The sequence below is a fragment of the Orbicella faveolata genome, unplaced genomic scaffold (assembly GCF_042242905.1).
Source record: "Orbicella faveolata isolate gen_17 unplaced genomic scaffold, um_ofav_v1 contig_37, whole genome shotgun sequence".
NCBI lineage: Eukaryota > Metazoa > Cnidaria > Anthozoa > Scleractinia > Merulinidae > Orbicella > Orbicella faveolata.
In genome coordinates this window covers 3,175,001-3,191,487 of record NW_028301566.1, presented here as the reverse complement: position 1 = coordinate 3,191,487, position 16,487 = coordinate 3,175,001, and the positions used below count along the sequence as shown (strand labels likewise).

The window sequence follows — 16,487 nt, the reverse complement described above, 5'->3', positions numbered from 1 at the left end:
GTTTCTACCATTCACCTAGCTTTGGCATATGATCACTCACTTTCGATTACTGTCATTCATAGTGAAAGTGCTTACGAAAAACACGATAAGAAATTAAGATTCTAGAAAGTTCCTAGAACTTTTTATGTATGCAATGTTTTCCACAATCTGCAATATATCTTACTAGTTTTATGTAGGCAAGGTAATTACAAAGAAATACACTAAGTAAAACGTATTTGGTCCATTTTCTTAGAAGGACAATTATCGTGAGTGATGAGGAGTGACACGCGCGCAGCAGTATTAGGAGTACTTTCGAACCGTGATCTCCTCAGCAATGTGAACACATTTAATAAACGGTGTTATGATAGCGACAACTGGTACGTCTCGGACAAGTATTGCTTTCAACCAAAATAGGAGTAATATAGCACATCGTGCTTGCTTCGAATCGTTATAATTTCAGATACATGTGAAACTGGTCTAAGACAAAGACAAGAATTTTGAATTACTTTTTCAAAACGTCACGTATTTCGGTTTAACTTTCAAGAAAGCAAAGGCCCCAAAATGAAATGAATTATTAACTTTGGCTCAAGCGTTTTCTAAGCATGGATCACAAAATGCTTTTGCGTCATTACCTACGAAAGGCAGATCGAGCTTTTTGTTTTTCAGCTTAGCACTGCAAACATCCGGTTCAACCTAAATCGGTCAAAGTTCAGTTTATTAGACTGCAATGCCTTGTTATAGATTCGATCTAATAGGTAGTTCGCTTCAAATTGTGAGTGGGACTTCATTGTGGTAAGTAATAGCGGAATAGTAGAAAGTGATACATGCAAGTTAGTCATTGGATTACGTTTCCCCCCCCAAAATGTTCAGGAGGGTCAGTTTATTCAAGAAAACAATTCATTTTGCAGAAAATTCTCCAGGGATTATTTATTTTAATCTTTGTGTCATTGGCTACGCGAGGGGGAAGACCTGTTTCTCATCGAAGAACTGCGAACATCCAAAACAACTTTAAAATCGTGAAAGTTACTTGACTTCAATGCCTTCTTCAAAAAAACTATTAGATTCATTTTAATAGTTGTGAATAGGGCTTCTTTTTGTTTGGTTATTTCGACAGAGAACAAAAGCAAAATACAGTAAAAACCCGCGTGTAAGAACCTTGTGTTTAAGAAACCGATGGCAGAAATTTGCCCTTTTAATCCTCAAAATTATGTGAACCTGTTTAGCCAAGCAACATCAAGTAGGTCCTTATATGTGGGTTACAGTTAAACTATGATGAACATTGAGAAACAAGGAGTCTGACTTTGAGATTGCAAATTCATATTTCAAGAAAATACTAAACACAGTTGTGAATAACTAATGTATGCTCAACGACTAAACGCAAGTTTATTTATTTTTCTGATAATCAACAACTATATCTCCTTCATAGAAATTAAGAACCTATTTAAGAACCCACTTAGCTTAAATTGCTAATAACTACCCCAAAATACAAGGACCTATTTTGCCAGAGTTAAAAAAATGCAGGTGTTTACTGTACCAGAAATGATACATGTAAGATAGTTACCGTGCATCATGCCCCCTACCCGACCCCAAAATAAAGAACGGCCATTTAAGTCGAGAAAGTAATTCATTTCTGGGTATAAAATGATCTCAAATATTAATTGTTTACATACTACAAGAAGCTTTAGCGGACGCCAATAATTGATATGTGTGTGTGTGTTCCAGCAGAACGCACCGGAACTGAGCTGGCTTTGAAGCGATGTACTTAATTACTCTGAGGCAGATCGTTTTCGTCATGTGGCTTGTGGTGGCTTGTGAAAGTGTTTGTCCACCCCTATGTACCTGTTCGCCTTTTCGCAAGACACGTATCAGAGTTAAATGTAATACTACTGGGCAGATACCAAGTGATATTCCATTTAACACGGTGAAGCTGTAAGTTCCGTGCAAAACCTCCTTTGCGAATGCTTCTTGACCGGTTGTCGCTTTACATGTGATGTTCATGCTTCTCCCTTTAGAGATCTCTCTGGGTGCCATTTGAACTCCATTTCACAAGAATCTTTTGGAAATCTCAATTCGCTAAAAGTTCTGTAAGTAAAATTATAACCAAAGCGTTAATTTACGATATCTATAGTTCTATTTATTACTATTATTATTATTATTTTTTTAAATTAGAAAATGATTTTAAGATCTTAACGAGAGCCATATAATAAACTTCTTGTTAACTTTTGCAACTTAGTAACTTAACTACACATAAGGTTCGCCCTTTGTCCCAGTAAGGCGAAGTTCGCACGCACCAAAGAGTCTTCGGGGGCATTACTGGGGTCAGGGTCCTTGCACTCGATTAATACGATTAAATAAATATAGACTATGCCCGTGGCTGGTCGATAAATTGAATATAATGCAGTATAATCTTCAAACTATACCCAAAGCTTCCATGCAATTTTTCTTTCAGAGGCCTCTTGAGGAACTTGCTGAAGATTATTCCAGAAGACACTTTCCGGAATATGACGTCACTAGAGATGATGTAAAAGCTTTATGTTATGCTTCTTTGTTTCCAAAACACAGTTGACTCAATGAATTGTTTTTTTTTTGTCTTTGGCCACAATATGTAAACCTTGCATTAAAAATTTGACAAGATATCTGTTTCATGCGAAATCAAAATGATGTCAAAATTAACTTGGAGTCAATGAGAGATAATATAATAATAATAATATATCGTAATTGACCACTCCCCTAATAGGGCTTTTCAGGGCCACTGAAACCAAATGTTGAAACGAATATTGCAAATGAACATAACGTGGTTAAAAATCCCAACTGGCGGGAGGCAGACCAGTTGTCTATGTAGAAGCATGACCGAGGAGTTGAACTAGGATCTACCGAGAAGCAACTCCAGCTTAGTGGTCAGATCGGGACTTGTACCCGCGACCTCCGGATTTCAAGTCCGGCGCCCTAACCATTCGGCCACTCTGCCTCCTATAGAGAGGACTATTGTGAGTCACAATTTAACACGAAATTAAAGCCATCTTTCTGATATCTTTCTGATAAACAGCAGAACAAGAGCTATTTTCTTATACATAAACAGTAACTTAATTAATTACGAATTGTTTTTATCAGTTGTCATCGACAGCAAGGCGCAAGGTAAGTCGTAAAGTTACAACCAGATCTATATCTCTACTCAGTTGTCGTGTACAAAATCTTCACATATAATGTGAATAATGTTAAGATGACTTCTGCAGAACATTCGAGCAATAATGGCAAAAATTGAGTTACCTAAGAAACCTCATGGAATGATAATATTTTGTCTGCAGTTAACAATAACTTATCGAGAAGTTAGCTCAAACTGACCCCGTGAGGGGAAAATTGAGCTTGAAGTTAACCATGTTAAAACGGACGTTTCGCATTAATTAAAAACACGGTAACACACGCTTTAAGGACCGCCGCTCAAAACAGTTTCCAGCACTTTCCAAGACTCAGCTTTTGATGGGTCATTATAATCATTCTTTATCAGTTGATGCTACAATCATGGTATCAAAAAAAATCTGTCCATGGGGTTCGGAGCCACCTTAAATTTTCGAATATTTAAGGTGGCTCGGAACCCCATCGATATATATATATATATATATATATATATATATATATATATATATATATATATATATATTTAAAACTTAACCAAAAAATGCATCTCTTCGTGCTCATCAAAATTTGATAACATAAAAAAATTTCACCGCGCCGTTTTTGCACCTTTTTGGTTCTCTATGGTTTCAATTCCCTTTTTGCTGTTTTTGTTTCTTGTTTTTAATCAGAAATCTGGAAAGCAACTTCATTAAAGGAGGATTTCACCTTCCAGAAAGCGTGAAAAACATGTGAGTGTCTGCCAAGTTGCAAATACATGAATCTCTCAGTTACTACGCGCACTGTGATTGGTCAACCTGGCGGGTCGTACGCTACAATTTAAAGCTTTTTTTGTTACCAAAATGTTTTGTGACTTATCCCCAGGCGTTCTTAACTTTTCTAGCAATTAAAAGTTAAAATCTCTATTTTACTTTAAATTGCGTATCAAAACGTGCTAACAACTTAACAACGATTTTAAATTGGCTCGTTTTGCCTTCTACGTGTGTCAAAAATTCGAAGCTATTCCGCGTGAATATAAATCGTTCCCGAACCCAATAGAGATATCGTAAATATCTAGCCTTAATAACCTGGCCTTCTCGGTCCGTACTGTAAGTTACGGATCCTCAGTTTTCCACTTACTATTTATGGCCCGCGCGCTTCACGATTGGACCATAAATCGACCGTGAAAAAACTCGGTCCGTAACTTACAGTACGGACCGAGATGACGAGGTTAGTAAGGAGTATGTATTTTTTCCAATACAGTCTCAAAATAAACATGTATGCACTTTATTTCCAAAGCCTGTGAATAAACATAGAGCCTCGTTTGCAAAGTATTATTATTTAAAACGTGCAATTGTCAAGATTTCCAGTGAAGAAAGAGCTCAATTGACTGTAAGCTGACGAGTCCAAATACCACCATTCTCCCTCGCCGTTTTTACATTCGTTTCAGACCTTTCGTTCGAATATTGACCGTCGCCCGCATTCGCAAAAAAAATACGACTGTTTTGCAGTCTATGGTATGTTTTGATTTCGTTTCACAGCAGAGCTGTTTTCTGCACTCTCAGCTATCTTTTTGTTCGGCCGGGCCTTCGTTTGTTTTGTGCTTGTTTGGCTGTTCATCATTTGGGCGTTTATTCGGTTTTAGGAAGTTTAATTCAACAAACTTTAACCGGCGGCAACAGAAACGAGTACAAGGCTGTGTAAGCGTGCGTTATAATTCTTTGTTCATTTTTTTTTTTATCGTTGTTTACAAAAGGTCACCAAACAACAACGTTAAATAGCCACATTCTACATATTCGAGAGAACGTTACTATACGACGGCCAATTTATAAAATTTCTTTTTCTAATTTTGACGCTGTCTTACATATCCTATTTGGGATATTTCTGACCGTATAGACAAACTGCATGAATCTAAATTCTCGCGAGATTCGTAGGTTGAATATTAAGTCGTTTTTCAATGGACGATGCCTTTGGCGTTGTTGCCGTTGGTGCTTAAACTGCCTTTTGCTAGCGTCTGCGTGCACTTTCGACCATCTGTTTGTACGGTTGTCTAGCTTGTGTTTGGGCGTTTGTTTGCTTTGCACTCGTTTGTCTAAACATTTCTCTGCCGTTCATTCAGTCGTGCAGGGGAAATCGTCTCTTATTTAAACTCCAATTAAAGTTTCTAAATGTTAAAAACATACCGAGAGCCGAAGCTCCTTTGCTTTTAATCACAAATCAAAGAAGACATCCCCACAGCGTTGGAGGTTTTCCTTTGCTTTGAAACGAGGCGAAACGAAACGACATTAACAGATCCTCCACATAACTTGACATCCAACGCACGAGTGATATCCAAGGAAGAACTGGGTACAATGTCTAAAAATAACTAAGAGGGATTATCTTAGGTAGAAGGCCTATATAGGGGATTCACTCTCCTTCGCACGACTGGCTTCCTTTTATCCAACAATTCTCCACGTCCTTTATTCCCTGCAATAGTTTAATCATGCGGTGGAGAGCTCCACAGTATCAATACAAGAAATCACTCGACTCTTCCTTCAAGTGAGATCTTACTTCGCGTGTTTCCGTGTTTTCGGTTTCTGCTTTCCTTGAGCGCACACGATCGTGGATCACTGATACACACGTTCATGAATAACATCCAAGAAGCCATGGACGGCAGCTGCAGAGAACTCGTCGTTTGAATTCTTCAGAATCCTCTCTACGATCATTCGTTCTTGAGTTGATTTTCCTGGATGGAAGTTAGATAAAGGCTTCATCTAGGCAACTGAAAAGGCCGCGTTCCTGTAGGTTGGAATGTTACTTTTATATGATTCTTGTGCTAGAGTTAAAAACTTGCGACAAACTCCACTCAAAAACAACTGAAAATGTTGCTTTTGAGCATCAGACAATAACTCTTTAGCAAAGCGTTCGAACTCGCCATTAACGCGTAAGTCACTTAACAGAGTTGATCGCAGCTGCATTGCCACTTCCACGCTTCCTCTGAAGAGAGGATCCAGGACGTAAGCTCTTCCGTCTGCTCAGCATTTAACTTATCTTCTACCTTTCGCTTTTTTCTGGACGGCGCGGACTTGGTGGAAGACGCATTACCCTTCGATGTTTTTGCTGTTCTTGCTGGTCCTTTTCCTTTACCACGACTGTAACCTTGCTCCTCACTACTATTTCCACAAGATGTGCTTAATTCTGATGAAGAGATTACAACATCCCAGAACATCACAATACACATGGCGCAATAACTCGTTGAAAGTGCAATGCAGGCTAGATTACTGGCTGGTTTCAAAAGAATTGTCAGCGCTTGTGACAGATTCCGGAATCGTCACCTCAACAATATCAGATCATTCTGCAATAACTCTTCACCTGCAATCAAAAGAGTACGTTCAACGAGGTCCAGGTTTTTGGAAGATAAATAACTCTCTTTCAAGGAAAGGTTCGTACAGGATCTTTCGAGTAAGATACCGGAGTTCAAACAAAACATGATTATTTGGACGACAAAGGCCTATACTGGGAAATGATTAAAATGGAGGTGGGAGGTTTCTGTGTTCAATATACAAAACGAGAAGACAGGGAAGGCCGGAATACCGAAAAGCACCTCCAACAACAAATTGATCATTTGATGAACTACCTAAAGACTGACAGAGCAAAAGAAAACATATCAAAACTTTACCGTCTCAGAGCAGAATATAATGCGATTGCTGAATACAGAACAGAAGGTGCTATAATAAGAAGCAGGATACTTTGCATGAGAATGGCGAAAAAAACACTAAATATTTTCTGAATATGGAAAAAAGACAACATTGTAAATCACGCATTTCAAAGCTTAAAACAAACGACGATATGGAGATCAACCATCCTAATACAATCCTAGAACGAGGAAAAATGTTCTATAAAAGCCTATATACTGCGGCGCACTCTAACGACTTGAATTATAAGCTATTCTTTGAAAATTCAAATATTGCTAAACTCGAAGCAACTTAAAAAGAGGAACTTGAGCGTCCGCTTCTCAACGAGGAGTGCTTTCTCGTATTAAAACAATGTTCCAAAAATAAAACCCCAGGAACAGATGGCCTTTTTGTAGAATATTATTTGCGGTTCTGGTCTTTGCTAGGAGAAGAAATGGTACAAAGTCTCAACTACGCACATGAACACGGACAACTGAGTATAACGCAAAAATAGGGCATTATCAAAGTGATACAAAAAAAGGAAAGACAAGTCATTCCTTGAAAACTGGAGACCCTTAAGTTTACTCAATGCTGATTACAAAATTGCTACCAAAGTTATAGCACACAGGATTTCGAGTGTTCTTCCAATCATTGTCAAGGAAGACCAAACCGGATTTGTCAAAGGCCGGTACATCTGTCAAAATATACGGCTAATCACAGACATCATGAAGGTAACAGAACTAGAAGGTATACCTGGTTTGGCCATTTTTATTGATTTAAAAAAAATGCTTTCGATACGGGGGATTGGAACTTCCTCTTCAGGGCGCAGCAAGCTATAAACTTTGGCACATGCATTTAAAGTGGATTAGAACTTTTTACACCGATTGCTCCAGCTGTTTTATTAACAACGGATTCGCATCTGAGTTTTTCAAACTGGAAAAGGGTGTCCGTCAAGGTTGTCCGCTCTCAGGCTCTCTTTTTGTTCTATGCGCGGAAATTTTAGCTAATGCCATTAGAAATGACAACGCCATCAAAGGAATAAAAATTCATGACAAAGAATTTAAATTATCCCAGCTGCAGTATGCTGATGATACAACTGCCTTTGTCTCTGACACGAAATCTGCAACAAATTTATTCAAACTTTTGTCAAACTTTCAACAATGTTCTGGCCTAAAAATAAATAAAAATAAAACTGAGGGAATGTGGTTAGGCGCAAGCCGCAAAAACGCAGCAAAACCTCTGGGAATTGCTTGGCCAGCTAACTCTATACTCGCACTGGGAATTAATTTCTCGTATATTGATGAAATCGTTTACAATAAGAATTTTGAACAGAAACTAACCAATATGAAAAGCCTCCTTAAATTGTGGTATCCTAGAAACCTTACACTTTATGGTCGCATAACGATTCTAAAATCCTTAGCGATCTCCAAACTCGTTTATAACACGTCTGTCCTATCTTTTCCAATAAAATTCATCGCCATGGTAAATCAAGCAATTACTCAATTTGTATGGAACAAGAAAGCTAAAATTAAATACGGAACAATGTTAGGGCCGAAAGAGCAGGGAGGGCTAGACAGGCCGGATTTTCAAATAATCAATGAAGCGCTTAAAGTTGTTTGGGTAAGAAGATTAAGTGACAACAATGGAACCACAAGTTGGAGTCATATCCCTCTTTCCTACCTACAACCTGTTGGTGGTCTGTTTCTTCTGCAGTGTAATTTTGATTTAAAGCTGCTTTTAAGTTGATATACTGATTGATTTTTACAAAGAAGCTTTGTGCGCCTGGCAGAAAATTAACTGCAGTACTCCTAATACCAAAAAGCAGGTATTAAATGAAATTGTTTGGAACAACCATCACATTAAGATAGAAGGATATTCCATTTATTACAAAAAATGGCACGATGCTGGATTAACTAAAATTGAAGACTTTTTTCAAGGTAACAGATTCTAACTTTTGAGGAATTCTGCAGCAAGTTCAAAATTAAAACACACTTCTTAAACTATTTCTGCCTATGTCACGCAGTCCCTCAAAAATGGATCAATATTCTTAAAGGAAATGTTACTGAACCTTTGGAAAAACGTTCTGAGAAGGATAAGATATCTTCAGATAAACTCTCTTGCAGATCAGCAACTAAATTCTTTGTTAAGAGTAGATTCGTTACGCCTACAGCCGAAAGAAGGATGAAAGAAGCCAGTCTAAAAGAACATACAATAAAATTCATTTATAGCCTTCCGTTTAATATTACCAAAGACACTAGACTCGCCATTTTCCAATACAAAATAATTCATCACATTTCTACCCACAAATTCAACACTTTTTAGAGATTCAATCAAGGAACATGATAAATGTCACCTCTGTGTAGAAAGACAAACGCGAACCCATCTTTTTGTTACCTGTTCCGAAGCTCGGCTTTTTTGGTCTCTCTTTACTAATTGGTGAAGCTCCTAAAACGGAATTAACACTCTCGATAAAATTGAATTAATATATGGCGTGACAGATCACTTCGCTCGTCATCTTGGCTTAAACCTCTGCTGGATTATAGCCAAATATTATTTATATACTGCCTCAAGAAAAGAAGAAGAGTTTCATTTCGGTGCCTTGTTAGCGATTTTGACAAACAAAATTAAGATTGAGAAACAGAAATTTAAGTCACAAATCAATATGTGAGAAAGCCTCCTATTGTAGCTAACCCCCTACATGAAAGTAATGCAAGATATTAACAAATTGCAAATAATGTTAGTATTGTAAGTTTTGTTGGTACCGGTATTTTTAAATTGTAAGTTACGTTAACATTGTAAGTAGAGTAGGCATTTTTTTTTTTCGTATCTAATGTAATGTTATTGCAATAAATTAAAATAATAATAATAAAAATTCTGATGAAGAGATCTCGTCATAATCTGAGCTTTCACTGCCTTCACTGGATACATTGGCCACGCTTTCCGCCATTCCTGTAATAGTTTTTGTCGAATCTAGCTCGTGACCCTAAACGATATCTTTGTTCTGATTGGCCGTTCGAATAGCGCGCGTGAATCAAAGAGCCCCGCGGTTTTTAAAAATAAAAAGATACGCGCACAAGTTGTCTGATAGGGTTTGTATGGGAGATGAAGGCTCCAGGTGATGCGCTCCTGTTTGTAATAGCTTTGGGGAAGGGGGTCTAAATAAACAATAGCGTCCATTTGGCGCGAAAATATGCTAGGATATTTGTCCCCGGACATTATCTGTTCCGTGTTGGGAACATCCGAGTGATATTCCTCGATTTTCAAGACTGCGCGTGTTGCGAAAAAGATTTGACGAATAATGAACGCAATAACCTCCATTTATAATGAAAATATGCTTGGATTTTGTCCTTGGACATTATCTGTTCCTCAAAGCTCACAGTTTTCTTCGAGCTAAGCTCTCGGAAAACTGTTCGCCTCTCGGAACAGATAATGTCCGCGGACAAATATCTGAGCGTATTTTCGCGCCAAATGGAGGCTATTGTTTATGTAGCTCTCCTGGTGTCCTTCGCTTATTCTCTGAGATTGTCATGATGGGGAACATCATGACATACTTTGATTAAATACTATACAGTAGATGTCGACAACAAAAGTGAGTTACTGGAACTCGTTTAGTTTAAAGTAGTATTGCGTGGGTCGGGGGGGAGTGGTACTTGACCCATGTTTGGGTATAGGGGTGCCGTTAAAAGTTTGAAATCCTGATTCTGTTTCGAAAAAAGAAATACTATGAAAACCCTACCCTGTGTGGGGCAACGCTCTCTATTTTAAGACCCTGCTAAGGACAAGAGATGAAGGTCATGAAATCCCTTTGCGACAGTGACATCAATGTCTGTCATCACGATATCCAGCACAAAGAACTAGACCGACTGGTACGATCTATTCCGTCAGTATGGGCGTTTTATTACAACGATAATCTCTTGATAACAAAATGTACTGGTACCATCCTGCACCTGTATACTCCTATATGATAAATTCATGTTCGAAAAATGAGAATACGTCATCTTTTCATTTTTCCCTAACTCAGTTCTTACATAGCCTGACATAAAACTTTGCAAGGTTAACTAAGATCAATAAACGAATTGCAGTTATGAACATATAATGAAAATAAAAGACACATTAACACGGGAAATATTGCAAGGCTTTTACAGAGAACTGACTCATCATGCTTAAATGACGTTTAACATTTCTAAATTAAATGTTTAAGTTTTGTTCATGCACAGTAAAACAAAGGTGACTACGAATGCAAACCATAAATCACAGTATGTGATGGAAAGAGACGCATTTCTTGGGAAAATGATAATGTTTGAAAGACCAGATGGGGAACTGCTACAAAAATATCGTCTGGTCAATTTAGTTTCTATCTTCCAAATTCTTAACAATAATGCTAAAAAAAAAACCTTTTTAGGTATTACCAATATTTTAATAGCCATAACAATGAACTGCTGTATAGACCAAATAATTCTCTTTGAATTTAGAGATATATTTGCAAATTCACTGAGGGAAGGTGCACAAGCAAGGGACAAAAAGTCCCTTGTACTGGAGACTGCACACTCGAACCCAGCTAACGTAAAATGCGTAAAAGTATTATCAGCTAAACAAGTAATACAGTACATCAATGAACGTTTGACATGTTGATTCGATCAGCAACTGAAAACACCTTTTTAGCAATTTTAATTCGAAGCATTAAACGATTCACTTGATTTTTATATGGCTCCTACAAGTAATGCATAGAAATTTTAATTGTGGAATCATTGTTAAGGATTAAGTATTCCTTTCTTGCTACTGAAAGCACGAATCATTTTCTACACTTAACAATCTGAGGAATATTTTCTGCGACAAAATGATTATACGTAGATCGATCAATCAAACGATTATTTGATTAGTTATCAAATTGACTTAATGTATACTAATATATGAAAGATATTCACATGAATTCTTCACCATCTACGGGTATATTACGAACGCACAAAGTGACCAGCTCCCAGATGGCTTGATAGCTCAGTTGGTAGAGTACTGCACCGGTATCCCAGAGGTCATGGGCTCGAATCCCGTTCAGGCCTGGATATCTTTTCAGGCTTTAATTTGACAATTACTTAAGTTGTGTGCATAAGTGCGATGATCAATGATGTCTTCATAATTTATATTGTTAGTCATACTCTAAAAGTTTTAAAACGCATAACAAAGTTAAGTGGCTATAAACTGTCCATTAAGTGTAGTCTTGAATTAAGTATGCTTGGTCATCCAGTGGGTCTGTCCTTGGCGCTGAAAATCTGTGGAACATCCGGGTCACTTTATTTTTGAGAATTCCTCGGAGAAGGCAACCGAAGCATCGCATTGGACACGAAGAAACTTTTTTCCAAAACATTCGCACATGAAGTAAACCTTCACCTGGCAAAATTGTAATATTAGTAATAATAGTATATTTGCGGGGCCTCGTTTTCGTACAGCATATATAGCGTTATACCTTAACTGATCATTGCACTGGAATTGGAAACGATGATTACTCTTTCTCCTTTACTTTTTACCATTACTTTAGTTTAATTTTATGTACGTGCAATTAATCAATTATCGGAGCAATGAGATTAACATTGATCATGTCCTTCAAAAGGTATAGGTTATTTTGATCCTATACAGATAAAGCTTTTGCTGGACAGCCCTCTTAATAGACTCCTCTACGGTTTCTGTTGACACCTTGGTTTTGGAGACGAACAGGATCAAAATTACCATAGGTTTAAAGGATAAGTTGGAAGTTCGATGCCAACAGTGTAACAATGATTAAACATTCTGAAGGTTTTTTTTTCTTGTTTCACAAGTTAAGGATATAAGGTTTAATAAGCAGAACAATGGCTGTGCCAACAGAAGGGGACTCCTATATAAAAAGGACGGGGATGCTCTTCGTACCTTTTATAGGTTAAGACCTTGGTTTTGGCACCTCTTAGGGTGTTAAGCCTCAAAAGGTCCACAGCACTAGCTTTTGAGGTATTTAAGGGTGTTGAGCAGAGAAAAATAGCATAGGAAACAATGTGTTGTTATAGAATTGGTACCTCTTAGGGGTAAACTTCCCCCTGTAAATTAAAAGAACTGGAAAGGCGTCTTGCTCCACTCTGTTGCAAGCAAAGTTCTTTGTAAGATCATTCTAGAGAGGGTTAAGGATTATCTTGATGACAGACTTCGTTGTAAGCAAGCGTGATTTTGCAAGGAGAGATCCTGCTTTGAACAGACTGCTACACTGAGGATTATCGTGGAGCAGGCCTTGGAATGGAACACTGGGCTATATCTGTTTTTTGTAGACTTTGGAAAGACCTTTGATCCGGCTGTAGATCGGGAGGTCTCGCAGCATTACGGGATCCCTGAGGATGATCCAGGTCTTTTACGATTGCTTCCCAGCAAGGGTCTTACATACATGCTGGTTATATAACAGAGCCCTTCAGCATGAGTAATGGAGTCCGCCAGAAATGCCTGCTCAGCCCCTTCTCTTCCTCGTCGAGTCACATTCTTAGTGATAATGAGACAGGATCCAACTTACCCTACTGCGGACGTTAGACGACTTGGACGTCAGAAGATCGCCCAGATGGGTCAGAAGTTGCCAGGGTCGGACTCAAGGTAAATACAGCCAAAACCAAGGAGATGAGGATTCGGTCCCCAGCAAACACCGGCAACATCAGCTTGGAAGGAGAGGTTCTGGAACGGGTAACAGCCTTCACATACCTAGGCACCCTTATCACCACCAAGGGCGGCACTGAGGAAGATGTTGAAACTGGGTGCAGGAAGGCAGAAGCTGCTTTATCCATTTTAAGACCAATATGGAGATCAAAGTTCATCTCTCTGTGACGAAGATCTCCAATTCCAATGTGAAGTCAGTTCTGCTTTATGGATCCGAGACCTGGAGTCTAACAAAGTAGATTAGCGCCCAACTCCAGAATTTCATCAACTGCAGACTCCGGTACATCTTAGAGGGGGCCAAGGAAGATCTCTAATGACGATTTGTGGCAGCGTACCAGGCAGGAGGGAAGTTAAGTTATCATATCAAGACGGAAATGGAAATGGTTGGCCACACTCTAAGGAAACCTTCCACCAACATCATCTGCCTGTCCCTTGAAGGGCCGCCTCAGCTAAGGGGCTAGGAGGAAAGGCATACCGAGGACGTCGTGAAGGAGGACTGTACAGAAGGAGCATGAGGACTTGGGGATGACATGGAATCAAGTGAAACGGACTGCACAAAACCGTGTCTGGTGGAAAGCTGCAGCGGAGGCCCTATGCTTCGGTCAAAGTGAAGTGGACTAAGCACCTCTTAGGGGTGAAAAGCATTTCAAGCAATGTCCACAAAGCAGGGTCTTGGTACCTTTTAGAGGCTCTTTTCAAAATTTCCCACGAGCACCCCGTTCTTGTTATACCGGAGTCTCCCCCCCCCCCCCGGGCTGTGCACGGACGTTATAATTCTTGGTACATTTCCTTGCCGTCCTCTTCAAGACAACAACGTGAAATGGCCAAATTGTGCATTATTTGGAGAACGTGAACCACGACGGCTTATTTCCTTTTTAATTTTGATTTCAAGTTTATCTCTTTGTCCCAGATTCAGCTTCGTAATGGCTTTGACAGTGAAAAAAAAATTAATGACTTTAGAGTATCTTGAGATTCGTAGTTAAAATACAAAGCCATTTTGTTAATCGACGTTGTCCTTGCCGTTGCTGTCGTGGTCACTTAAACTTTGTAATAACCCATATATAACTTGGAAACAACGTCATAATTACTATTTAGGAATGGTCGCCATCTTCTTATGTTTCCTTATCTTGGATTACATCATGAAAAAATATATTTAAAAAAAACACCAAAACTGGTTCAAACATAGTCAAAACCGACAAAGAAAGTGAATGGTACCTAAAGAAGAATACCACTTTAGCCCATGCACTTACCAATGGCAAATAGCAACACAGAGGCGTTAAGGAGCACAAAAATGACATTCAAAACGACGGAGTCGTTCTCCATCTGGTCTTGGTGGTCTGGTCTCCAGTTTGTATATATTGCACCAAGGCAAACATCAAAGAAAATGACCCACAGCACAAACGTTTGCAGTCGATCTTCAAACTTTCCCTTTATTGGCCGGAAGAAGGTGTACGCCACTCCAAATGCGCTCACTGTCAGCATGGTGAAGCCAATTTGAGAAAGACTTTCAGATCCAAAGAGAAACACCAGTGAAATAAGAATCAGCTTACGATACATCTCTGTTATCTCCCAAAACCAAAATTTCCTCTTATAGTTTTCAAAGAAAACTCTCAAGCCGAAAGAAATTTCTTCTTCTTCCCGTGAATCGCGGTATTTGTACATGAGAAACAACAGCAGAAGTGGAAATCCCAAAGGATAAAATGAAAACACAGCAGCCATGGGCCAGAAAAAGTTGTGACGATAAGTAAAACATTGTATGGAGTAGTCCGCTCTCAGGAGGAAATAACATTGACTCTTTTCATCTGTGAAACACGTCTCTACACATGCACCAGGAAGAGGCAGAGTTTGGATAATTGTTTTACTTGTTGTTGGATAAGAAGTCAGTAAAAGCAGAAAAATGTTCCGATAGCAGGATTTTTTCAAACTCGAAACGGCTCGTAGTTTCTCGCTATCAAGGCAATCAACCTTGTTTTTGATGCACCTCTCTCTAAAGAAGAGGTAAAGAAGAATTATGCAAACAAAGAAGACATTCAGAGAGATGACCCCTAAGAATTTCACAAAATGATCTAGTCGAAATCCAGAATGAATGCAGCTCAATGGAGCAAACTGCAAAATATTTCCTTCGAACAAGTTGAGATATTTTTCCATAGAGATCAAAGCTACCGGCCATCGAACTCTCGCCAACGCCGAGAAGATACCAGCCATAACTTGGTAAAATCCAATCACTATTTTAAAGCAGGACATGATGATATCTGCAATGGTTCGATCATTCTCAGTGTGCTTTGAGTCTCCCCAAAGAACCATCAGAAACACAGCAACAAAGAGTACAACCAACAAAATGGATGAAATTATAGTCACGGTTAACCGCGGACATTTTAGACAGGTGTTAAATCGGAGGTAAAAGCCATTGGTACAAGAAGCACATAGGGTGCCTTGATATCCTTTTTGGCATTCTGAGTTAATCCCTCCCCTGCAGGAATTGGCATGAGGACATTTTATTGGTTTTGGTAGTGAAGTCGTAAACGTGGAAAAGGTGTTGTTGTATTCAGGTCCCCAAGAGTGGATGTTGCTAACAAAGTTATCATAACGCTCCTTCAGAGTTTGGTCGTACCATTTCCAAAAGTAATTCGGCGCGAGAATCGCTGTATCGTTCTCACAAACAAAACCATAAGCGGGACAAGCTGAACAGGCTCCAAATCGATCCAAGCGATAGAAATTGTGCAAGCATCTGCATGCACGATAACCAGCGGTCTCATTCGATAGAGTTCCTGATGAAAGGAAAATAATTACTTTTAAAACTATAAGTGTGAACAAATCTGAGTCAGTTAAATTTAACAATCATATTATGAGGGCGAGAATTCAATCGTAATAGTTAATTAGGGCGCATTCCGAGTCTCCTATCACGCATAGAAATCGAGAGCTAATAGTCTAGTGCGAAGGCTAGTCTAGTGTAAATCTACAAGTCCTTTAAGCTTAACTAGTAAATTATCTAATCCTCTTCACTGACAAATCGTAAATACAAAGAAGCGGAGGCTATTTTGTTAACAATCGGACACTGACAGGCTACTCACTATCTACCACAGT

At 38.8% G+C, this 16,487-nt stretch overlaps 2 protein-coding genes across 4 annotated transcripts in view; one reads left to right on the top strand and one right to left on the bottom strand.

Annotated features, from left to right (window-relative positions):
* Positions 1-592: 592 nt before the first annotated feature.
* On the top strand, positions 593-2,652 carry LOC110043841 (leucine-rich repeat-containing protein 3-like). 2 transcript variants are annotated; one of them, XM_089275719.1, is made up of 4 exons: positions 593-771; positions 1,705-1,908; positions 1,992-2,063; positions 2,429-2,652. In XM_089275719.1, exons 2-4 carry the CDS (start codon positions 1,736-1,738, stop codon positions 2,502-2,504), a joined length of 321 nt encoding a protein of 106 aa, XP_089131845.1. In that variant the 5' UTR covers positions 593-771; positions 1,705-1,735; the 3' UTR covers positions 2,505-2,652. The 2 variants fall into 2 exon arrangements, with proteins under 2 accessions (XP_089131845.1, XP_089131844.1); XM_089275718.1 differs by having other exon boundaries at positions 594-771; positions 1,702-1,908.
* A 7,958-nt stretch (positions 2,653-10,610) lies between these two features.
* Positions 10,611-16,487, bottom strand: part of LOC110043839 (uncharacterized) — a 45,315-nt gene continuing 39,438 nt past the window's right edge. For both annotated transcript variants that reach the window (XM_089275662.1, XM_020749338.2), the window contains 2 exons: positions 14,654-16,171; positions 10,611-12,128 (listed from right to left, as the gene is read on the bottom strand). In XM_089275662.1, coding sequence (XP_089131788.1) covers positions 11,947-12,128; positions 14,654-16,171 — 1,700 coding nt within the window. In that variant the 3' untranslated portion in view covers positions 10,611-11,946. The remainder of the gene's footprint in view (positions 12,129-14,653; positions 16,172-16,487) is intronic.